Genomic DNA, 25,438 nt, shown 5'->3' with positions numbered 1-25,438 from the left:
TTTCGTTTTGCCTATGTTGATTGTGACTCTTTTGCTATTATTTATGTGCAATGGAGGACCAGTTGTGTATTCAGTTTTAATTCCAATATATATATATATAAACTCTTAGCAGGTGATTTCACTTATCAGCTGCCCTTCATGCAGAGAGGAAAATCACCTGTTGTTGATTTTAGTAAGAATAAAACTAATCCACTTAAAGCTGAAGTAGGCGAGATTGCAGCAAATATAATTAAAAGTTATTTTTATAAAATCGTGACAGTAGTACATGAAACAGGTAACCTGACAAAAATCATGTGCCTCTGTGTCCTCCAGTGCTCCTCACGGCATCTGCAAGATTTCACAGACCAGAGGAAAACAAGCTCATCTGAGGTCCGCTGTCCAGCTGCCGTCTATGAGAGCCGGCTGTCAATCACTCGTGAACTCTGATCAAATGGTCAAACTAGGCAGCGCTGATCAAATATGAATCAATATTATGTTATGTCTCTCTGAATTGACCTGTGATTGGTCAAAGTCTCCCATCACGGGCTAGATTTTCTAAAGCCTGAAAACAGAGCCATGAGGAGGTGCAGAAGTCTAGTTTTCTCTCAGAACACTTGAATTACAATATGCTGAAAGGTTATTATGGAATTTTTGCCCAATGATGTCAAAAATATACTGCCTACTGCCACTTTAAACTTGTTGAATACAATGGGATACATAAAAAAAATAGACCCAAAGATTAATTTATTTTGTCTCTAATTAAAATTAGTAAGCCTAATTAATATGTTTTTCTCTGTGTGAGGATCTGTGTTTCTTATCCACATTTAAATACTTAAATTGAGAGTGTAAAGAGAAGCTCTAATCAGAACAAAAACTAACAATTTTCCATCATCATTCTCTGTTTTTCAGTGTTCCCAAAAACGGGGCGGTGTCCCACTACGCTTTGCTGAACTCCTATTGGACGAAGACGGTGTCAATCACAGCTATTTGACGCAATCACAGCTGCGTCATGACGTCAAGAGGTAAACCGGAAAATAAAAACAGTATCTGCAAGTCAAAATAAGAGCACAAAGGTTAGTCGTTTAGAATTCATGTTTATTTTATTTTTATTTTATTTATTTATTTGCACATATATAAAACTGCACAAAAATCCAGTCAATGAAAAAAAAATAACAGAAAAGGAAGGAAGATCTAAACTAACATAATTTTAAAAATACAACAAAAGTTAAACAACAACAAGAAGTACACAAAATGTGCAGAACAAACTAACCAAACAGTGGAAAAGAAACAATCCAATAAAAACAATGAAATACACACAAAGAACAGTACAGAAAAAAAGAAAATATATCTAAAACATATCAAAAGATAATTAGACATCATGAATTAAATGTGATGATAATTTCTTTTTAAGATGTTCTAAGGATAACGAGCTCTTGATAATAATATAAATATAATATAAATCACTTTAAAAGAGCTATACAAAAAATATATTTCTGGGAGGTATATGGTTGAGGAAGAGTTGTGATAAGGGTTGCGTTAAGGGTTGGTTTATATCTACTTTTTAACTCCGGATGGATATGTGGGTTGTAAATAAACTTGGGATGCTGTTAATATATTTAATTTGGGATGTAAATAAATCTGGGATAGTTTATATATTATATTATATTATCATTCTTTGATATATACGTTATTAGAGGAGAAGTGAGAAAGGGGTAGGGAATTATAAGTTTGACTTCTACCTACTCCTTTTCAGACACTATTACTCTTTGTTTTGTTTGTTATTATTTTGTATCTGTTTTTTATTTATTTTTATGTTTGAAATAAATTCTTTCATTCATTCATTCATTCATAACATGTATCTGGCGCTTAAATACTGCTGATATGGATGCATGTGTGCCCATGTAAATTATATAACTATATATTTGAGCATTTGTATGATGATTGTATTTTTTTTTGTTATGTGTGTTTTTTTTTTTTTTTTTAACTCTACTCTTTTTTTGTCATCATTATTATTGTTATTTCTTTTCTTGGTTTTGTTTTGGTTCTGAATGTTGAGGTTGTTGTACTTGACTTGAATACTTGTTGGGTTTGTCTGTAAGCTCATCTACTTAAAAGTTGGTTTATAGACTGTTGTAATTACAAACAGTGGATTGCATATATGAAAACAGCCTTGAAAAAAAGGGGAAAAAAGTATATAAAAAAAACTGCTGATACAGTATTAGAGGAATTACTTTATTATAAATTATAAAAAAAAAAAAAAAACATTTTTATTTTGACAGCATTAACCGGAAGCTGGGTGTTTGTTATTGTTTGTGAACTTGACATGTGGTCGCCATCGTCATCATCTGTACGCACGGCGGCGACAGCAGCTCCTGGATCGGCCTGGACGGGTATATCCCATCGCTATTCTCTCTCTCTCTCTCTCAATGCGAAGAGAGAGAAAAACACTCACAGAGAGCAGCAGACTATCGGCCATCTCCTGCAAGAAAGTCCCTCTGGAAACCCCCGATGGATTAATCTGATTTATCTGCGGTAAGCACGCTGTCTTTCCTCCCTTTCCTGTGTTGAATTTCAATTTGGTGCACCCTCCGCCTCGTCTCCTATTTTTGCACTGTGGAGATAAATAACACATTGTGGGGTCGCTGAGATGAAGCTATAGTGTTTCCCTCCAGTCATCCTGCAGATGTAGGTGCGTGTATTTGACACTTTGGGTAAAAACAGAGTATTGGTGGTGATTGTGTGGATGATGTTTTTGCAGTGCTGTGATTGTGGAGAGAGGAGCTCTTGTGTTGCAGCAGCAGAGGATGGATGGATGCGCTGCAGAGCAGAGCAGAGCAGAGCAGAGCTGACCACTGAGGCCATCCACACACACATGATGATAAACGCCACAATGGCCTGCAGACAGCCTCCTATTGATTCACCCCCAAAATAATTGTGCAGCCATGCTGTTAAATATCCAATTAAAGCTGTCCCTAATCGGGTTATCTGATGTGTCTGGAGGTGCAGGCCATCCATCTTTGCTGGCAAAAACACCAATGATGATGAATAGAATAGAATAGAAAGCTTTATTGTCATTGTATTAAATACGACTAGTTTCACAGATGCCACTTCTAGTCAGTGCTTTAAAACAAATACTTGACAAGACTAAACGAGTCAGATAAAACATATAACAGGTAAAACACACACACAGTTATAAAGCAAATAAAACAGGTAAAGTAGATGTGATGAATAAATGTAAACAGAAGTGTTACACTAGAAGTATAAAACATAAAAATAGATGTAATGTAAACAGAGGTAATTGCACTTGTAAAATAGGTAGGGTAGATGTAATAAATAAAATGTAAACAAAATTGCACTTGAGGTGTATATTGCATCAAGGATATATTGCATAGATAAATGTATTCACATTCAGCGTATTAATATTGCACAGATTTATTGTTATAAATCTAATGATATCTATGAATCTAAATGATACATAGTGTGTGTGTGTGTGTGTGTGTGTGTGTGTAGCTGGGAGCCTCTGTTTTTTTATCCATGTGCAATAAGTTAGCCAGTATAGTTGTGTGTTGGTTTTGCAGCCTGAAGCTCTGAGTATTCAAGCCTGTCATTGGGCCATGAATGGCTATACACAACTGGCGTGCGTGATGTGTATGAATTTTGAATGAAAAGGAGTTTCATATTATGGTTCATGGACCATATATATACATCCCCCCCTCAGGCCCTCTGTCCTTACAGTTTATAGCCTACTTATCACACACATAAGCTGCTACTTGTGACTTTTAAGTATCACAAAGGTGAAACATTTAGCCCAATAAGGGGTTAATTGATTACTTTGGTTAAAGCTAAAAATGTGTTAATTTGCAAGATGTCTAGTAATTGTTTGACTGTTTTTGTGTCAGTCAACAAATATCACAGGAGGGCTACAACTTACTGATTGTATTCATTTACAGTGACAACAGTTGATTAATCCATTTGTTGATCAACAGACAATTAACAAGCAACTGTTTTTTTTTTTATAATTGATGTATCATTTAAGTCAGTGTGGAGGGTATACATAGGTATACAAGCTCTACTCACCTCTTTTTCTGGCAGTTTCCAGACCCACCTATCAGCCAAAAAGCCATTGGAATATACAGGAGAGTATACCCAATTCCTCCTCGGTAACCTACCTATCTACCTGGTAGTACACCCACCTCATCAACGACCTCTACATTAGTGATTTGAGTCATTTTTGAAGCAAAATTGCCCAACTTTTCATTGTTTCACCTTCTCAAATATGACTGTTTGCTGATTTTCCCCATCTTTTCATGATTGTAAACTGAATATCTTTAGGTTTTGGACTGTTCATGGGCTTCGATGGGCATGTTTCATATGTGTTCTGATATATTGCAGACTTAGTTGATTAATTGGATACTCGTTTGGTACAACATATCCATCCTGGTGTCCCAGAGAGCTCTATAGCTGACATATTCAAATGTCTTGTTTTATGCGGCCAACAATCTAGGGCTGCAACGATTATTTACTCGATTAATCGATTAGTTGTTTGGTCTAAAAAATGGTGAAAAATGTTAATCAGTGTTTCCCAAAGTCCAAGATGACGTCCTCAAATGTCTTGTTTTGTCCACAACTCAAAGATATTCAGTTTACTGTCATAGAGGAGTAAAGAAACCAGAAAATATTCACATTTAAGAAGCTGGAGTCAAAGAATTTAGATTTTTTTTTTTTAAACAATTACTCAAACCGATTAATCGATTATCAAAATAGTAAATAGTTGTAATTTGACAGTTGACAACAATCAATGTTGGACTGTTGATCAGACAAAACAACTCATTTGAAGACACCATCATGGGCTCTAGGAAATGGTGACGGGCATGTTTCATGTGTTTTCTGATATTTTACAGACTAATTGATTAATCAGATAATCGTTTGGTTCAAAAATATCCATCCTGGTGTCCCAGAGTCTGAGCTCACATATTCAAGTGTCTTGTTTTGTGCAACCAACAATCCAAAATCAAAGAGATTCTGTTTTTAATTCTATAAAACAGAAAAAAGTAGCAAATCTGCACATTTTTGGGCATTTTTGCTTTAAAAATAACTTCTCCAAATAGTTTCCAGTTGACTCTTTGTTGATCTGCTTATTGAGTTAATCAACTAATCGTGCAGCTCTAAATACAACTCACTCAAGTGTTATTCACTTCTACCAGAAAGCTTCCAACCTCCGTTGCCGGAGACCCACCATATCATTATTTCCAGTGGATTCTTACATCGACCATTGCCCTCCACTGGCACGAGATCTGGAAAGAACAGTTTAAAACCCCCCCAGTTAAGAGTGACAAGCAGAAGAATCTGCTCCTGTTTGTGGAAAAAAAAAGAGAAGAAGTTCACGTTTTTCTAATTTTCTCCCATTTGGAAAATCTTTATCTACTAACTAGGCCCAACTCTCGCTGACTGAATGGGCATTTACAATGGGCTCAGTGATTTAACAACATGACTCAACACACTTAACTGTGAACATTGTGACACCAAAACACAGCCACGTACGTACTGTATGAAGCTCAGCTGTGGGTTTTATAACCAGCTCTGTTCATTCAGTACATTCAGTAGAATGCTTTGAAAGCCTCAACACTGCGTCGCATTGTGCTGATAATCTTGTAGCAGGGTGAAATGTGGCCATTGTCTTGTTGTTGATATACTGAATGAACTCAGTTGTCCGACACAAGCAAATATTGTAACTATTCAGAGAATGGCAGCCATAAGGAGGAGATTGTCAAGAGTTGTACCAAGTCCAGCGAACACAGGAGCGAGTTTCATACGCACTCAACAGAAAATGATCCTCTTTTACGTCATTCCTTTGTTGAATGAAACAGAAAGTTGTATTTCGGAGTTGAATAAGGTCGTTGCGAGTGTGGCAGCAGTGGGAGGGGTGTGGGAGGTCTGACCTTGTTTTGTGCCATGTCAATGATCTGAGTGTAAAGGGACCCCACACACTTCAAATTGAACAGAGCTGTCCTGTTAAAGGCCGTGTTGAATTGCAAAATGATTGTATTCTGGAGAGATTTGCAAGTTCATCAGGGTTGAATAATGAAGGCTTTCTTAGATGGAGTGATGTTCAGCACAATTTGTAAGTCAGATTTCAGATTGAATAGTGTGTTCTCATTGGAGCTGAGACCAATAGACTATTATTTTAATCTTTTCAGTCATTTTTCAAGCAAACGTTTCTTCTAAAATGTCAGAATTTGCTGCTTTTCTTTATCATACATGATGGGTTTTGGGCTGATGGTTAGATAAAACAAAGCATTTTTCTGGAAAATTATAATGGCCATTAAAAAAAAAAAAATTCTGATATTTTATAGACCAAAAGATGCATTGATTAATCTTGATAACAAAGCGACTTGATTTTTTAAAGACTTTATTTTAGACAGAATAAGTGTGGACCGTGAAAGTAACAGGAAATACAAAAACAGTTCCACAATTTAACAATTTGATAATTTGAGACCAGTGCACACGAGACAATAAAATGATAAAGTAAAAACTACATTAATAAAAATAACAAAAATTGTATAAAATTATACAAATTAAATACAATAAAATAAGTGATTAATAAAACAACAATAACATGGAATAAAATGATACAAATTTAAATACAATAAAATAAGTGATCAATAAAATAACAATAAAATAAAATATACAAATGAAATACAATAAAATAAGTGATTAATAAAACAACAATAACATAGAATAAAATGATACAAATATAAATACAATAAAATAAGTGATTCATAAAATAACAATAAAATAAAATACAATTTTACAACTTAAATACCATAAAATAAGTAAATAAAATAATAACCATTCTTCATCAAAGGCCTGGCTAAATAGGTAGGTTTTAAGTTTATTGATCACCAGAGGGGAAAATTCACATTTTATAGCAGTACAAGAAACAGTACAGTCTATTTCAAATAATGAATCAGTTATCAAAAGTGTTGTTGATGAATTGTCTGTTGAATGAATGACTATTTCAGCTCTATAATGAATCAACACCAGTGTTATTTATTATTATCTCAGTTCACATGTACCGTTTTTTCAGGCCTCACATCTGTCTGTTTCTCAGGCCTGACTGGCTGACTCCTGTGTAATCCATCAGTCACGCTGCGTGACCCTGACATGTCTGTCCTTTCTAATTTACTATATTGATCTCGAAGCTTCTCTATAAATGGCCGAGTATCTCATTATGGCTCCCAGCTCTCTGTGCTACTGTAGATAATTAACACTCGTGCCCGTACAGCATCAAAATAAAGGAGGAAATTAATTTCCAGTTGAGCTCCTCAGCTGTGATTGATGTAGTAGCACTAACCCTGTCCTGTTAGTTTGTGCTCAGATAATATTGGCGTCTTCATTTCTTTTCATTCTTCACTTCCTGCTGTGAAGGAATCTCGCGACACATTTGACAAAATACTATTCAACAGATTTTGGCCAGACATCAAAGTCACATTTCAGACTGCATCTTGAGCCGATCAAGATGAGGAGATTTAATGTGATGATAGCTCTGTCTGTCTGTCTGTCTGTCTGTCTGTCCTCCCACTCCTCCACGTCTCTGCCTTTTGCCATTAACTGTTACAACACAACACGTAGCTACGATCCTGTCTCCATTGAACCTTCCCCATCACGCCAGCGTGGTCCTCTCCTCTCGGAGGCAAGCTGTTCATTTGGGTCTGAAAATAGCGTGATGAGTGTTCTCGCAGGCTGAGGTGGTCATGCGATACCCAGGCCGTGCCACAGAAAGGAACAAGCCCCACGGCTGTGATGCCATCATCTGCAAGTTGTGCTAAAAGTACATCCAGTAACTTCAGTCACATCACACAGTGCACACAGATATGATTCATATGCAAATGTTTACTAGGAGAGTAAAAAAAACAAAAAACAATACCACAAAGGGAACATATGTATATAAACAATACAAGATGGCCTAGTTTCTGTGCAGCAGAATGGTTACAGATATGTTAAAGCTGTGGTAGTCCCTAGTCTTTTCACTTCAAGAGCAGGAAACCTTTCATAATCCCCACAGGCGGCACGACGACGTGAGACCTCCCCTCATTTACTCTGATCCCTCCAGGAGTGGATCCAGTGCTATTTTCATTTCAATCACTGCAGTTAAAGAGAAAATCCAACGTAAAACCAACTGTTTTGTACCTGTGTTGTCCCCGTCAGTTCAGTTCATATTTCCATGCTTCTGCACCAAAGCTGTCAAACATTTGAATATGTTACTAACCCTGTTTTCATGGAACAAGAGGCTGGTCTGGACTGGATATCTGTGGGTTATTTTTTGTTTCATTTTCTTGACCAATTGATAAATTATTTGACAGTTGGTCACGTTGACATTATAATAGTAAATAGGGCTGCAACTATCGATTATTTTCCTTGTCGATTAATCTGTTGATTATTTTCTCGATTTCTCGATTAGTTGTTTGCTCTGTAAAATGTCAGAAAATTATGAAAAATGTCAATCAGTGTTTCCCAAAGCCCAAGATGACGTCCTCAAATGTCTTGTTTTGTCCACAACTCAAAGATATTACTGTCATAGAGGAGTAAAGAAACCAGAAAATATTCACATTTAAGAAGCTGGAATCAGAGATTTTTTGACTTTTTTCTTAAAAAAATTACTCAAACTGATCAATCGATTATCAAAATAGTTGACAATTAATTTAATAGTTGACAATTAATTGATTAATCGTTGCAGCTCTAATAATAAACAGTCTCATTTCTACTCTTCTGGAGTGTCTTTCCCCCTAAATGGAAATTGTAGGTTTAACATGTGTTTTAAGTTAGACTTTTAATATACCTGCTGCTACAGGGGCGCTGTAAATGCCAGAAGATAGGAGATGTAAATGTCTTTATGAAGATTATTATTTGCTATTTTAAGGATTACCAGAGAGTCAGAATCAGTCCTCCTCCTCCTCCTCCTCCTCCTCCTCCTCCTCCTTGTATTTCAGTCTGTGGTCTTTGGGCTTATACTGTAATGCTACCGCTGGGCTTGTTTCTTCTTCTGGGTATTTTATGGGGTTTTATTGGCAGTAATGAATCACAATGATTCTCCCTCTCACTGCAGTGGCTCCGGTCTTCTGTTAATGGAGCAAATATAAGACTGGAGAATCTGAGAGTGCTGTGCAGTGTGCTCTTTTATTTGTCTTATACTTCCATGTACCTGTGGGCAGCAGGTAACACAGTAGAGATATACTGTATACATGTCTGCATCACTATGTAGTTATTCCTTATTGCTGTAGCCACAAGCACCTAGTCCACAGATAACAACAAAAGCATCATGGACTTTCACATAACAAATGCGAGCACTCCCTTATTTATTTTCCATTTGTCTTAAATATTAGGTGCTCTCAAAGAAGTGAAATACTGATGCAAGATTTTTTTCTTTGCCTGTACCCTGTTGCAGTGCTCACAGTGTGCAGCGAGTGACACATCTGTTTGCACTTTTTCTGATGTAGGCATTTGGGTTTCTGGCTAGTAAATGTAAAACAGGCCTGAAGGAATTCGGTCATATACTCTTTAGCTTTCCTTGTAACCATTAAGCTCCGGTGTCCTTCAGGTTTACCTCTGATTCCAGCTCATGTGGGGCTGCAAACTATACTTTCCTAAGAAAAGATCCCACGGTGACATCTTTAAATGTATTGTTTTGTCTGACCAATAGTCCAAAACCAAAATCATAGAAGTAGACATGGAACAATATGAAAATTTCATGTCACGATTATCTTGGCCAAAACAAAATATGCTTAAATCTCTTTAAATGACATTAAAACATACTGGAATCACTTTACCTTTTAAGAAACAATTATTTTTTATTGCATCACAGGTAGGACACACATCTTTTTTTTTTTTGTTGAGAAAATCAAACCATCTTAAATAAGGTAATCAGAAATCATCAGGTCCCCTGCATAAAGAAAGAATAAATAAATAAAGAATATCAACATTGTGTGAGTCTGTTCTTTCTTGCACGATAATTCCTGTATTTTTTTAATCAGTCACTTATTTTTCACTTCTCTACCGTGATAGCGAGCTAGACAGCTTTTTCAAGTCACTCATATGGCGATATTCACCAGATAAAATCCTATATCGTCCCATCCCTACATAGAAAACCAGGACATTTAAGAAGCTGCAACCAGTAAAACGATTAATCGATGATCAAAATAATTGACTTATTATTAATTTTCTATCAATTGACTAATTGTTTCAGCTCTAAATCCTAAGTAATAACACAGTTACCTCCAAAATCATCTTTATTCTCTGTGTGATGCTGCTGGTTATTTTTATACTACATATTGGTTATTTTCACCTGAACTAATGTTTTGTCTATATCATTGGCAAAAACATTTTTCATGAGATGATCATTTTTCTTGTTATATAAATGACTCTTGAAAGAAAAGAGGCACCACCTGTGTGAGTCGACCAACTTTACGGTTAATGTGAATCTGAATCTTTTAGCTGTGGTCAAGAGCGGTGCGATGGTTTCCCCTCCTTCTCCTCCGTCTCCTGCCGCACTGGCGTTTGCCCCTAGCACCCCCCTTCTCCGTCCACAGCGACTGTAAACAAGTGTGTTTCCAATTAGCCGCATCCGAAGTCAGCTGGCCGCCAGTGCTGATGAAAGACAACAGAGCTGTCAGCTGTCTCCTCCTCGCCGTGGCTTCATGAGCTCGCAGGGCTTAAAGGGGGGCACGGTGAGCCGAAATGTGTATTAGTTTAACAACTGGGTCTTTTAAAAGACGGTAAGGCTCTCTTTTTAATTGGCAAAGCAGATTGCCTCACTCTCTACAGAAACTGGTTTAGCTCTGGGTTAGTGAGGCCAGTCCCCCTCATGAGACTCCGTGTAGAGCCGGGGAGCGGTTTGCTGTTCAGGGTGCATTTTAACTGAATCTGTAGATGGGTGTGTGTGTGGCTCCTTGTAAAGAAAACAAAAATAAAGTGCATGCCAGCTTGTAAACCCAATGGCTGGGTGTAAATTCTTCCCACCATTGTGGTCGTGCAATAAGATGGAACAGTAAACCGTGATAAGTAGTGCTGTTAAATTCTTTTATAGTGTATGTTAAGCTGGATATTCTCTGCATAAAGAATCTTTATCTGTACACATATTTTGCAACAGTGATCACATTATTCATACACTGCAGCTCTGTCACATAACGTTCCTAAGTATAATTAGTAATGGAGTTTAAAGTATCGTGTTTAATTTCAGCCTAATTGAAAGATTTTTCACAAGGCTCCCTGTAACTCTCAGAGGAAGCTCTGAAATAATGGAATATTGAATCATAATTTCCCCAACGGAGACGGCTTTTGTGCTATTATTTCACCCACGTACTAATTTCATCTCTGTCTCTTTCTCTTTCTCTCTCTCTCTCCGCCCACAGAAAGTAGAGAATGGGCTGTGTCCAATGTAAGGATAAAGAAGCAGCAAAACTCACTGATGACCGGGAGACCAGCGTCTCACACAACTCGGGGTACCGCTATGGGTCCGACCCGACGCCGCAGCACTACCCCAGCTTCGGGGTCACCACCATCCCCAACTACAACAACTTCCACAGCGGCGCCACACAGGGGGTGACCGTGTTCGGAGGAGTCCACTCGTCCTCGCAGTCTGGGACGCTTCGGTCTCGGGGAGGAACAGGTGAGATTGAAGGAGCTCTTCTGTGAATTCATGTAAAGATGGTTCAAATGCACGCCAGCTGTTTAGTAATAACGAATAGGGTTTGACTGGTCCAGGTTTTTAAAGGCTGTAGCTGTGATGTATTTTTCCATGTCAAACTATACTTAGACTTGTTCAGCATTATTGCCACTATGGAAAATCCTCTGTCAATGTGTTTAGACCACCAATGTAACACTAAAACTCTCCACTTAGAATAATACAAATTAAGTTATTTGGGTGAAATACCTTTGGGCAGAGCCAGGCTATCTATTACCCCGGTTTCCAGTCTTAATGCTAAGCTAAGCTAACCGGCTGCAGCTTCATATTTACTTCTCCTCTAACTCTCTGCAAGAAAGCAAATAAGCATATTTCCATAGATTGTATATAAGAAGTGGACGTAGTCACCATGATGTCCCGCTGGTTTGTGGACTGCTGTTTTGAAGCCTTGAGTTTGGCATTTTTGCAGTCGCCATGTTGTTTTTTTGCAACCAGAAGTGACACGAGAGGGTCGGGCTAAGTACAACTGAACCCTGAATAAGACATTTTCAGGTGACCAAAAAAGTTACACTCTGTGAAAGGGTTAAAGCTCTACGACAAAAACACGGACAACTCCCAGACCGGACAACGCCGTGGTAGCGATTTGTCAATCACAATGTAGCCACGCCCTAAAGCATCCCCTGCTTTATGGTCTATTTGACTCTAAATGGACCATAATTTACTAAATGAACATCGTGCTGTATTGAAGAAGACTTGAAACTAGAGATTGAGACCATAAACTCATGTTTACAATGTTTACTGAGGTAATAAATCCAGTGAGAAGTAGAGTCATCTTCTGAAAGACTTCTATACAATCAGACTTCTTTTTGCAACCAGAGGAGTCGCCCCCTGCTGGCTGTTAGAAAGAATGCAAGTTTAAGGCACTCCCGCATTGGCTTCACTTCTCACACCCGGAGGTAGTCCACTGAATACTTCCCGAAATGTCGAACTGTTCCTTTAAGACAGGGTGACATTGTAATTCTGAAATATGTTGCTGTCATTAAATGGGGGTCAAATTTCAAACAGATTAATCAAAAGGGAAATAAAACGTCAGTCTAAATTGTAAAGCTGTAAACTTCTCTGAAGACCACTCACTGTCTGGCCCTCGGCCAATATTCAGTAAAAAGGCTAATGTCTGCTTTGTTAACTGAGCAGCATATGTTATTTGTCTCCACTCTTAAATGAACTCCATCAAGGTTGGAATTTCAGATTAATTTCTCCTTTTTTTTCCTCCTGCATTCCTAGTAAATACGCGATTCTTCTCATGTGTGCTGATAAATTCATGTTTCTGCAGAAGATGAATGTCCACGGCCGGAAAGTTAATAGAAAACAGAGCGACCTAAATTATCTCCGCTGCTCTGTGAGGCACATTTCACACGGCCAGAGACATCAGACTTTGTGCTGAATAGTGGAGAAATGGACTTTACAGCCTCTCTAATCTTAAGGTTTTAAAGATACATCTGATGTGTGATGCATAAATCAACAGCATCTCTCGCTTTGATGTAAACTACGTTAGGGTTTTATTTTCCCTAGCACAGATAAACACTCTGTGGAGTCAGCACCACCAGCTTGTATGAATAAGAAATTACTCCAGGAGGGCAGCACTAAACAACACATTGTAAAGAGAAGGAAAAACCCCTCCAAACAACAGTTGACTAGGACGGAGTAGAGCAGAAACCTCATCTACCCTCCCCTGTGAAGACAGTTTGAGGCAGTTTTGGTCATTGTAAGGTGTGTTTCGGAGGTCACTGCATGGACAGTGAAACGCGCACTGCAGCACTGTAGCTCTGACTGTCCAGGACCGATTCAGATCAAATCAGAAAATGAAATCATTTTACAGTTTCAGGCTTATTAAGAGATACAGGGACTCCAGGGCCGTTCCAAATCACATCAGATAAATTTGATTGGCCTCCCTTGGCAGCATTAACTGTTCCTAGAGGATGCTCTAAATCAGGCCTCTGTCTTTTGTGTGCCAAACAAGGAGTTCTATTTAGTTGCAGGTTAAACCTGTAATAGTGATTTTTTTTTGTTTTGTTTTACTGATAAAAGCCACCTGACAAATGTAAGTTCAATATTTGCTTTCCTTTTGTCTCCACCAACTCCTGAGGGAAATATCAGTCTCTTAATGCTCCAGTATGTTCATCAGCTAGTCGCTAAATGTGTCCGTTTGCCATTTGGTGTTGAGCAGGTAGCCTATCGGAGCTTTTTTTTTATTGAAAACAGCTGCCTGCTGCAGCCGAAAACAATGTTTGTAGTGAGAGTGATGCAAAACACAAGTTGCAGGCTGTAAAACCAAAACAGTGAGCTGAAAGTTGCTAAAATTATTATTATTTCTTTTATTATTTCTTTATAGCAGACCGTTGCTATGTATAACAGACCGTTGCTATGGACGCAGTTCTGATCTCCGACTCTGGAGCACCATTTCTGTGTAAAATTATTGATTTCTTAAGTTAGTAGCCGTGTAATAAGCGGGATAATGTACAGCTAGCGGGTCATTGTGGTGAAATAAACCTGCCGCATCGCCCTGTCGGGGTTTATTTCACAACGATGACCGGCTCGCTGTACATTATCCCTTACGTGGATTTGTTATTGCGAGCATCTACTTTCACATTACATCTAGTCATTTGATGCATCGTTGATATAAAAATATTGAGTGCAGCTTTAAAAAATTGAATAAAAATAAAACGAATAACCTAAAAATAACTATTTTTAATACACAGGAGGGGAATAAAACAACTACCACCAACTAAATAATGTAGAACAAATTATTCACAATGTCACAGATGTAAGTTATGTAATAACATGCATTTAATAATGTAATATTTACATGTTATTATAAATTATAAAACAAGTCTTTTTTTAGGCATGTTCTGTTGTATGTTATGTGAATTAGTCTGAAAGTAAGACATAAAGTGATCTAAATTGTATCTTGTATACATGTATGGAAAATAAAACAAATTGTGAGAATTTGGAGTTAAAATAAAAGCAGCAGATGGGACGCACGAAATAAATGAAGAGGGAAGTGATTCATATTGCCATTACATAACAAGCAGCCCATGTGTGAGACAGATGAACAAACCCAAACATTAAAACCACAGTGAGAATCACTCCATAATACTTCATCCATACCATTCACCTCTAACCGCCGCCATGTCGCTCTTTGTTTCCCTGCAGGGGTGACTCTGTTTGTGGCTCTTTACGACTACGAAGCCAGGACCGAGGATGACCTCAGCTTCAGAAAGGGGGAGAGATTCCAGATCCTCAACAGCACGTAAGCGTGGAAACATCTGCATGACAGCATTAAGGGTGGCGGTCGGTCGTGTTTTCCCCTTTTTCTGCTCTTTGTCTGTCGTGAATGTCTGAATGCTGAAATGTTGTTTCACAGACACAGTGGAAACACGTCTCTCTGTTATAGACCTGACCCTGCTTATGAGTGATATGTTGCATGTAAAGCCTGACAGATTTAATGATAGCTTTTATGACAGTTTGCATCTTAGAAATGAATTATTGTGGTGTAGAAATAGTGACAGGATTGCTCTGCTTTTACACAATGTGTTGTGTCATGAAATGACTTGTTTTTAGACGGTGTAAATTGGCATTGATCCCATCCTTGTAACTCAAATTTGAATTATCCTCACTATTTGTGTCGGTAAATATAAACTACAATGATTCTGCAGCTATTGTGTATATTGTTCCCAATTTATCAAAAGAGGATTGAACAGTTTTTGAGGCATATTTGTGGAAACTGCTTCTATCTTCAGGGCATTTCCTATGCCAGCGGTTGACGGACATCTGAGAGCCGGTGTTGTTTTGAAGACCGTTTCCATGCCGATATGTGTTTCCCCTTACATAAATCTGAACCAAACCTTGTCCCATTCTTAACCTGACCAACCGCAAAGACATTTTTTCTCCCTTTTTTAATTAAAAAAACAAACATTTTTGACAAACATAAGGGATGACTAAATGCAATTTCAGTTGGATTTTAAAGAGATGATTCACTGGAGCTTCAGGGGCCCACGCACTAGAAAAACAACTTGTTTTGTAGTTTGTTTTTGTGTGCTCTCTACTCAGCTCTCAGAGACCAGACAGCCAATACATCTGATCCACTACTGAGTGTGCCTGTCTGCATAATGTTTAAATGGTTGATGTGTTTATTTCAACCTGCCTCCATCTATCTATCTTTCCTTCTCTCCTCAGTGAGGGCGACTGGTGGGAGGCTCGCTCTCTCACTACAGGTGGAACTGGTTACATTCCCAGCAATTACGTCGCTCCAGTGGACTCAATCCAAGCTGAGGAGTGAGTAAAACTTTTTTTTATATGAGCACACACGGCAGCTTCATCAGCATATCATAAATATTTGAGCGCTCATCTCACCGCCTACTGTTAACTGTGGCATAGAGGCACGTACAGCCCAGCACAGTACAGTAAGAATAAAAGACAGAATATTTAAAAAAATGTTTAAACCGGATATTACACTCCATAGTTTGATTCCTTCTTTTTTTTCCCTGCAGCTGGTATTTTGGTAAATTAGGCCGAAAGGATGCAGAGAGACAGCTGCTCTCCAACGGCAACGCCAGAGGCACTTTCCTCATCCGTGAGAGTGAAACAACCAAAGGTACTCTCACCGAGCTGCGTCTAACATGCTGACATAAGAAGCAGTTATTTATAGACAAACTTACAATAAAATCATCACACCAACATATTTAATATCTATGCCGTTGCTCCATATTCACTGACCCAAATCTTTTGCACAATGTGCTTTATTAAAACTTTTTTGCTCCAGTCTACTTGAATCCATCAGTGTCTGTCTTAAGCTTCGGTCATGCTTTCCGCAAGAATGCTACGAGCTGACGTGGAATTGTGTCGAGGAAACGTTGCATCTTTTAAAGTAAAACAAAACGCTGTAGGTTTCTCCTCGCGGCAAACTGACATTCTCAAATCTCCTCAAAGTTCTCCATTTTCTTCGCCCATCCTCGTCTGCGTAGTTAGAAAAATTTGGATGTACACAGACAGGCGAAAACCTGCCATACGGAATTCCCGTTAAGGGTCTTGTCTGATGGTGTGACGTCACTTTGGCCGTGCGGACACTTGCGACCCTCGCGGATGCTGCAAGCATAAATCACGCTTTAAAAGTGCAGTGTGTAGGCGGCGCAGAGTGCAAAAAATCCTTACCATAATAACACTTCTTTAGGAGCAACAGAAGTCAAGACGGCGGCTGGCGGTACCAAAGTTTTGCACTCTGCGGCTCACGTTATCGCAGTTTTACAAGCGTGTCGGAAAACTACGGTGGCCTTCAGGTGACGTAAAAGCATGAAAGGCTCTCTCTAGAGCCAGTGTTTGGTTTGTCCGTTCTGAGCTACTGTAGAAACATGACGGAGCAACATGGCGGACTCCGTGAAAAGGACCAGCTCCCTATGTAGATATGAAGGGCTCATTCTAAGCTAACAAAAATGCAGTGATTCTTAGTTTCAGGTGATTATACACTAATGAAAACATAGTTATGAATATTATATTCCACTCCTGCTAATAGATCCCCCGAAATGTTACACACTGTTCCTTTAATCGTGTTGTGTCTGTTCCAGGGGCCTACTCTCTCTCCATCCAGGACTGGGATGATGTCAAGGGAGACCACGTCAAACACTATAAGATTCGCAAGCTGGACAGCGGAGGCTACTACATCACCACCAGGGCCCAGTTTGAGACCCTCCAGCAGCTAGTGCAACACTACTCTGGTGAGACGCTGCCACAGTTATGATGGATGTATAAAATGTCCCTGTCATGATAGATCTGCTGTCCCTCCTTTAAAAATTACAATGTCATGGTGTTATACTGCTTTAACTTCATTTAAAATTCCAACTGCATGTTTGGTCCAGCCAGGGCTGCAGGGCTGTGCTGCCGGCTGATCGTGCCGTGCCACAAAGGCATGCCTCGTCTGACTGACCTGTCCGTCAAAACCAAAGACGTGTGGGAGATCCCGCGGGAGTCGCTGCAGCTCATCAAACGTCTCGGCAACGGCCAGTTTGGGGAGGTCTGGATGGGTGCGTATATCTTTTTTGGCACAAAGGGAAGATTTGGACAGCTGTGAACAGAGTTGCAAAACATACTGCATGTGTTGGATCATTCAAAACTAACACCCAGCTAATGTTACCCACAGGGAGGAGCGTTTGCTTTCAGTGATTTCATATAGGAATTTACATCTCTGGTGATTCTCAGTGTCCATTTGGACTGGATTAAGGGTTTTCAACTTCCCATGGGCAGTTAGAAGTTGGTGTTTATGGTATTTGTTATGTCTAATTAGGTTTCTGTGACATGGCTTTTTTTTAACTCTGTTCAGACATGTGCTGTTTTTGTTCAGATGGGTTCAGTAAAACTTAATTTGTTCCACATGTGTGTCTGAACATGTTGGTACCGCAAACATGGATTAAGTAAAATCCTGGAATAGATTCTTTTTTTAACAAATATTTCAACTGGAAGCAACTTTTAGTCTCGCTCAGAGCTAAATTTAAGTCCAGAAAACTCAAGCATTATGTTACTCAATGTTAAATGTACATATTTTTTTGTTATCTATTTGCTTTTATTTTTCACTGATACTCATGTAAATGTTTTTTAGACTATTCTATCAAATTTTATTAAGATAGTTTTGAAAAGTTGGATAAACTGGTTTCATTTATTTTTCTGTTATTGATACTTCTATTTTTATAGATTTTAATTGTATTTGTATGACCGATACCTTGTGTTTGTACAACCTCCAGCCTCTATTTGTGCCAGTTATCTGCTCTACACTTTATTTAAACTAACTCAGGTGATAAAAAAGCGCAAGGTAACTGATAGGTAACTTCAGTAGATTTCAGTCAGACATTACTTTCATGTACTTTTATGTCCTTCTATTCTTCTAACATTTCATTTTGTCAGACTATGCATCATATTTTTCAAATGGTTAATATCTCCCATAGAAAATAAAATACCAGTCGCTATCCTCGGGAGAATTACTCTTGAACAACCTCTTTTTTTTTTCTTCCTGTCAGGCACGTGGAACGGCACCACCAAGGTGGCGGTGAAGACTCTGAAGCCCGGCACCATGTCGCCCGAGTCCTTCCTGGAGGAGGCTCAGATCATGAAGAAGCTCCGACATGACAAGCTGGTGCAGCTCTACGCCGTGGTGTCCGAAGAACCCATCTATATCGTCACCGAATACATGTGCAAAGGTAGATGCTATTTTAAACTGACACTTTAAAAAAGACACTATGAATATTACATGCATGCATTCGTGCATACACCTACACAGTATGTACATAATTTATGTATCTGCATGGACAGTGCAGTATGTGTCCTACTTCATAGCATATCCTTGTCACTATACTGTATCAAACACAATTTATTATCAGTGATACAAACACAACTTGTGGTTGTAAAAAGAAAACAAATAGATCCTCAGTTACCACAGCAATATCTGACAAATAAAAGTGTGAGCCAAGTGTAACACGTGGCAGGTATCCCAGAGTTGATGTCACATTAGCTGCAATGTTTTACTTCAGTTTTGAGTTCAGATCTGTTTGCTGAAGACAACACGAGACAACAGATCCTAACTCGTTTTTCTTCTGTTTTTTTGTTTTTTTAAGGGAGTTTGCTCGACTTCCTTAAAGATGGAGAAGGGCGAAGCCTCAAACTGCCAAATCTGGTGGACATGGCAGCTCAGGTACGCTGCTGTGAATAGTCTGAAATGTCTATGCTGAACACTGTGGTCTCTTTACCAGAGCACTCTGAAAGAGATTGTTTTTTTCCTAAGAGCTTTATTTACTTTAATCATCTCCAGCTGTTACCAATTTATTTATTAGAGCTCAGTGTTACAACCTTTTCCATCTTGATCTTAAGCCAGTGTTTACAGTTTCATTAGGCAGTCTGTTATTTTAGCAGGCCAAGATGGCAGTATTTCAAAAGATTGAACTTGTGATTTTTAGTTAGTGATTTAGCATTACTGCTGGTGGGACACCGCAGTTATTCTATTCTGAAGCTGTAATTCATCACTTCCTGCGAGTCGATAAGTAATCATACCCGACACTGGAGTTTATTTTCCAAATCTATGAATTTTCAGTTAAGAGATTATCCCCTCTATTGCAGCCCCTTTTTTAAAGCTCATATAATGTCTGTAAATCTATGTACAAATCTTGTTCAGCACAGATTTAATCGCCTTGAAACTGTTTCAGTGATATGATGTTCACTGAAAAAAAATAACTCCATTTCCCAGGTGGCAGCAGGCATGGCATATATTGAGAGGATGAACTACATCCACAGAGACCTGCGCTCTGCCAACATCCTAGTCGGAGAAAGTCTGGTGTGTAAGATCGCTGACTTTGGTCTGGCCAGGCTCATCGAGGACAATGAATACACAGCAAGACAAGGTAGGATGGCTGGGTTGGGTTGCACCATAGGTGGTATATAAGAAGTGGATTTAGTCACTGTGACGTCACCCATTGGTTTGTGGACAGCTGTTTTGAAGCCTCGAGTTCGGCATTTTGGCCGTCGCCATCTTTGTATTTGGCAATCAGAGGTGACACGAGAGGGTGGAGCTAAGTACAACCAAACACTGCATAATAATACTGCGACCAAAAGGTTTATAATTAACTTTCATGAACTGAAAACACACTGTGAACGCCCTAGAGCATACCCTGCTTTATGGTCTATTTGACTCTGAATGGGACCATAATTTACTAAATGAACATCATGCTGTATTGAAGAAGACTTGAAACTAGTGATTGAGACCATAAAGTCATGTTTACAATGTTTACTGAGGTAATAAATCAAGTGAGAAGTAGGCTTATTTTCTCATAGACTGCTATGCAATCAGACTTCTTTTTGCAACCAGAGGAGTCGCCCCCTGCTGGCTATTAGAAAGAATGCAGGTTTAAGGCACATCTGCATTGGCTTCACTTTTCAGACCCCGGAGTTTCCCACCGGGTTGCACCAGCTTTTACTAAATCCATCATTAAGTTTTTGTGTAAAATCCTTCCAGAGTTCTTCCTAAACAACCACTGACCAGTTTCAAACTAGTGATTTGCTAAATGGGGTTGCACCATTAAACCTTAAGGACGGTCCAATCAAAAGCATTCAACTATGTAAACAGGAAGTCACTGTAGCATCACCAGCTGTAACACAACTTCTTAAATACCAGTTACAGAAGAAATAGTAAATAAAATAGTAAACATAAGTATGAGTTTGTTTTATTTATATATGCATATATGGAGGAATGTGCGTATCAAGAGGTTAGCAGCTAGCATGGTGGCAATTAAGGTACTAACCCATAGCACCCGATTGCTGCAATTTGCAACAAAATCCAGAGTCATAACTCATAACCAAATCTGAAAACACAGACCTAATACACATATTTTTAGATTCAGTGTGACTTGCGCTTCCCGAGGATATCATTATCTCCATTGCGAGTAAACATCCATAAATCAGTTTAACTCTCTATCTTTATAAGTCCAGAACTTGCCTGAGAATCATCACATTTTTAAGTTTTCTTCAGTATTAAAATAATCCAGTGATAGTTGTAAGTACATCCATGCGTACTTTGCAAACAAGAACTGCTAATAGCTAATTCGGCATACATTTAATTTGCAAAAATATAAATAAATGCAGGCTAATACCAGTGCACATGACTGACACTATTTGGACATTTAGTCTGATGCTGTTAAACAGCATTCTAATCACGTGTCCAGTCAAATGTGATCATATTTACTTTATATGAGCAAGCTGACAGCTAACGTTGCCAGCACATGGTGCAACATTAAATATTTAGTCACAGCTAATATATACTTAACAACTACTTGTGTAGCCTTTTACATTATAAAACATTACATTTACATTTAAAACATTGTTTTAAATTAGTGATGTGTACATTTCCACTTAATAAGCACTTATGTTATAACTAGGCTAATTTAAAAAAAAAACAGCTGCAGCCACCGTTTAAAAGGGAACTTGTTTAATCTATTGGTCGCAGTCTGGAAATGCATATTTATTTTGCAGGACTTTATTGGAATAGAGATTAAATTGTGACTTGTGTATCTGTTCTTTAGTATTCTCTTAGTCCCCCAACCACAGCATCTTCTGAAAACCTCAACGTCAGAGGAAAAAGTTGGCGGGCTGGCAGGCGACTTATTCCATTTAGTTCATTCCAAGATACATTTTAGAATAAGTGCAGTAAATGAGCAGGAATTCGTCTCGGTGACACCAGTGGAAAAGAGAAGCACATGTGGTTGTAGCATGGCACAAAGACAACAGAATATCACACTGTGTACAAGGGCACAGTGCAGGATTTAGGACAGAGCACATGTTATGCCCACATATCCATCTGTTACTGTGTATCTCATTGGAAGGACGAGGAATAAGTGGCCCTACCCTGAAACACTCAAACGCTGTTTTCCCCCCTGATTGTTTTGGCAGACGTGAACTGCAGCAGGAGGACTCTCAGACTCCGTTAGTCACTCTGTCAACATGTTCAGTCACTCATTTGTTACTGATTTAAATATTTACTTGTTCAACTTGGGCCAAGTGCAAACCGAGACGGAGCGAGATAATGGAATTGTTCCGTTTTTTCCCTGGTGGGATGTTATCACGTCCTCATGTCTCTGCACTAATGAAATCACAGATGAAGGAAGACATTCACAGAGAGGAGACTGACCTACTTTCTCCTTAGGTTTCGGTAAAGTTTGTTGCTTTATTTCTCTACGTGTTTGACAATTAAAAATCACAATATTTCTTTTAGGTGCAAAGTTTCCGATAAAGTGGACTGCTCCTGAGGCGGCTCTCTACGGGAAATTCACCATCAAGTCGGACGTGTGGTCGTTTGGCATCCTGCTGACGGAGCTGGTGACCAAGGGCAGAGTGCCCTATCCAGGTGAGAGTGTGCAGCTTCGTGGATTATATAATCACTTCTCAACTCCAGGAGATTGCTTATAATGATTAATGCAGAGTGCGTGAGAGCGTTTGAGTCTGCTGAGACACTAGCCATGGTTCTGTATGCTAAAAAAAAAAAAAGAGCAGCATGTTGCATAATGTACATTATATTGTGCATTATGCAGAGCAATGTTCCCAGAAGACTGTGTGAACACGTGAAATCTATTTGTTATTATCTGCTATTCACATTTTGACATTATATCTTTAGCATTTAAATGAGTTAAAGAATAACAGAAAAGAAGAAAAAATATTATAAACTTAATAGAATGGAAAATAACTATTAATACTCTTATTTCTGTATATGAGTAGTTTTTTCTTCTTATACTTCTACTGTTTTAAGCACCTTTTAAAAATCTGGCCCTGCACATCCACACGTTGGGTCAACTCTATGTACTAAAAGGAGCCCTAACAGATGAAACAAAACTAAAATTAAATCAGCATTAAATCCTGTTTATTCGTCACATACACAATCATACACAGTAGGGCTGCAACTGACGATTATTTTCATTATTGATTAATCTGTCGATTATTTTCTCAATTAATCGATTAGTTGTTTGGTCTATAAAATGGTGAAAAAAGCCCAGGATGACGTCCTCAAATGTCTTGTTTTGTCCACAACTCGAACATATTCAGTTTACTGTCATATAGGAGTAAAAAAAGAAACTGAAAATATTCACATTAAAGAAACTGGAATCAGAGAATTTTTACTTTTTATTGTTAAAAATGACTCAAACCGATTATCCGATTATCAAAATATTTGGCGATTAATTTAATAGTTGACAACTAAACGATTAATTGTTGCAGCTCCAATACACAGTACAGCGTGTCCTGAAATGTACTATAGAATAAAATATTTTACAAGAGAAACAATAAAACAGTATGTTCCCAAAATAATCTAAGCTCAAAGGTCCACTTACTAGCTTTTAGAGCTTTTAACAGCACTTTTAGTCTTTATTCTGCATTCACTCTGAGCTTGAATGGTTACATGCATTCAGTTATTCTTTCTGCTGTTGAATGTATGCAGAATCCTCATGCACTTTTTTTTTAATTAAAGAGTTCATGAAGGAGGCAGTTAAAGTGAGACTGTGATGTGAGGTTTGTTGTTATTGGATTTGAGCTTTCAGCCACATTTGTCTTCATTTCTCCTCTCTTCTCTCTCCAGGCATGAACAACCGCGAGGTGCTGGAGCAGGTGGAGCGAGGCTACCGGATGCCGTGCCCGCAGGACTGCCCCTCGTCCCTGCACGAGCTCATGGTGCAGTGCTGGAAGAAAGACCCAGAGGAGAGGCCCACCTTCGAGTACCTGCAGGCCTTTTTGGAGGACTACTTCACTGCCACTGAGCCTCAGTACCAGCCAGGGGATAATCTCTGAGCGCCGCTGCCCCCTCATCTCATGTCATTTCACCGGCTCTCCACCAGAGAGAGCCAGACTTCACCTCTTCTCTCTCATCCTGTGGCCGTAACAATTCAAAGCTCATTGACTGACTTCTTGACTTCCAAGCTTCAGACAAAACAGGGACGGCTGCTGCTCTGACAGCATACTGACTATCAAATCAAAGGATGTTTCGGAGGCGGGCGCTGAGATGAGGATTTGAGGAGTTAAAAATGACTGCCATGGATGAACGAGATGAGTTGTGTTGTGTAACTTGTATGTAGTGTAAATATGAATTGCTTGTTTACTTATCTCTTTTTTGTTTCATTTTATATTACTTTTGATATTTTGGAAATGTGTGGATTTTTTCTTTTTAACCCAAGGTCAAAGTTATTTCAGATTTACGGCTCGTAGAAAACCGTGTGAGGCTCACAGTTGGTAACAAATCGTGACATAATAATTGTAGGAATGGTAATAGTTAGATATCGTGGACCGAAGCATCTCAGAAATTTTTCTGGGAGTCCACTGACCTTTTTTACGAGGTGAATATAAGGATACTGCTCTCCTCTTCTCAAGGAACTTAGATGTACTATAACACCTGTTCTTGCCTTTTCATGTTTAGTAATACTCTTATAATGTAAGGGAATGCCTTCATGCTTTCTACACACTAACTTAGTGCATCATGGACTCTTCCACTCAAACTTGTATGGCATCTGCACTAATATTAAGTGCATTCATCGCATTTCAGCTTCAGCCAATGATTTCTAGATCGGCTTAAAGTGACTTTTAGTTCAGCTTCTTGTAGTTGAAAAGGAGGCTGACGTTCTCTCCAACTGCAACCATTGTTCGGCTGACTGCTTATTATACTGGCAATATTTTAAAATGTATGTTGCATTATTGTATGGCAGCAGGCTGTGTAAGAACTCTTGTCTTTTTCGCTTCAACAGCCAAACAAACAAACAAACTGCCACTTACACGACGGGAATGAAGGAAGTGACCTGTGTTTGTCCCTCCATAATGTGTATCTGGGAATAACATGTTGTTTACGAGACCAAACATGTTTATTTCACTGTATTATTTTGCTAAGCATTTCAGCCACAGTCTTACGTGTTGTTAAGATTACATAATTCTGTGATTTTTTTTAATTTTTCTTTCCCCAGGGAAATCTGCAGCTCTGGATAACATGTTATCACCTTTCTCTCTGTGTGCATTCCAGGACAAAACACCATTTCTGTGCGTATTTAAGTTGCTTTTCACGGGGTGGAAAAGTGAGCAAATACTCGTTTTTGCATCACTTAGTTTGCCCTAATTCAGTAGATATACAGAACATGTTTTGGGTCTCTGCATTATTTATTGTCTCTGTCTGTTACTTGTACACATCTGGTTTTGAAATAAACAAATCTTGCCACCACCGTA

At 38.7% G+C, this 25,438-nt stretch overlaps 1 protein-coding gene across 1 annotated transcript; it reads left to right on the top strand.

The window, feature by feature from the left end:
• The first annotated feature begins 2,310 nt into the window (after positions 1-2,310).
• On the top strand, positions 2,311-25,438 carry fyna (FYN proto-oncogene, Src family tyrosine kinase a). Its single transcript, XM_037746891.1, has 12 exons — positions 2,311-2,511; positions 11,388-11,644; positions 14,873-14,969; positions 15,896-15,994; positions 16,210-16,313; positions 17,281-17,430; positions 17,572-17,736; positions 18,724-18,903; positions 19,318-19,394; positions 19,944-20,097; positions 22,461-22,592; positions 23,814-25,438. The coding sequence occupies exons 2-12, from the start codon at positions 11,398-11,400 to the stop codon at positions 24,020-24,022; spliced, it is 1,614 nt and encodes a 537-aa protein (XP_037602819.1). The 5' UTR covers positions 2,311-2,511; positions 11,388-11,397; the 3' UTR covers positions 24,023-25,438.

This window comes from Sebastes umbrosus, chromosome 16, assembly GCF_015220745.1.
Source record: "Sebastes umbrosus isolate fSebUmb1 chromosome 16, fSebUmb1.pri, whole genome shotgun sequence".
Classification (NCBI taxonomy): Eukaryota; Metazoa; Chordata; class Actinopteri; order Perciformes; family Sebastidae; genus Sebastes; species Sebastes umbrosus.
This window is presented reverse-complemented; position numbering and strand designations above follow the sequence as displayed.

Excerpts from the sequence above, each read along its gene's own strand:
- fyna (XM_037746891.1), top strand. The coding sequence starts at position 11,398 with ATGGGCTGTGTCCAATGTAAGGATAAAGAAGCAGCAAAACTCACTGAT. Across the intron at positions 14,970-15,895 it reads TTCCAGATCCTCAACAGCAC|TGAGGGCGACTGGTGGGAGG; the intron begins GTAAGCGTGGAA and ends TTCTCTCCTCAG. Across the intron at positions 16,314-17,280 it reads TGAGAGTGAAACAACCAAAG|GGGCCTACTCTCTCTCCATC; the intron begins GTACTCTCACCG and ends TGTCTGTTCCAG.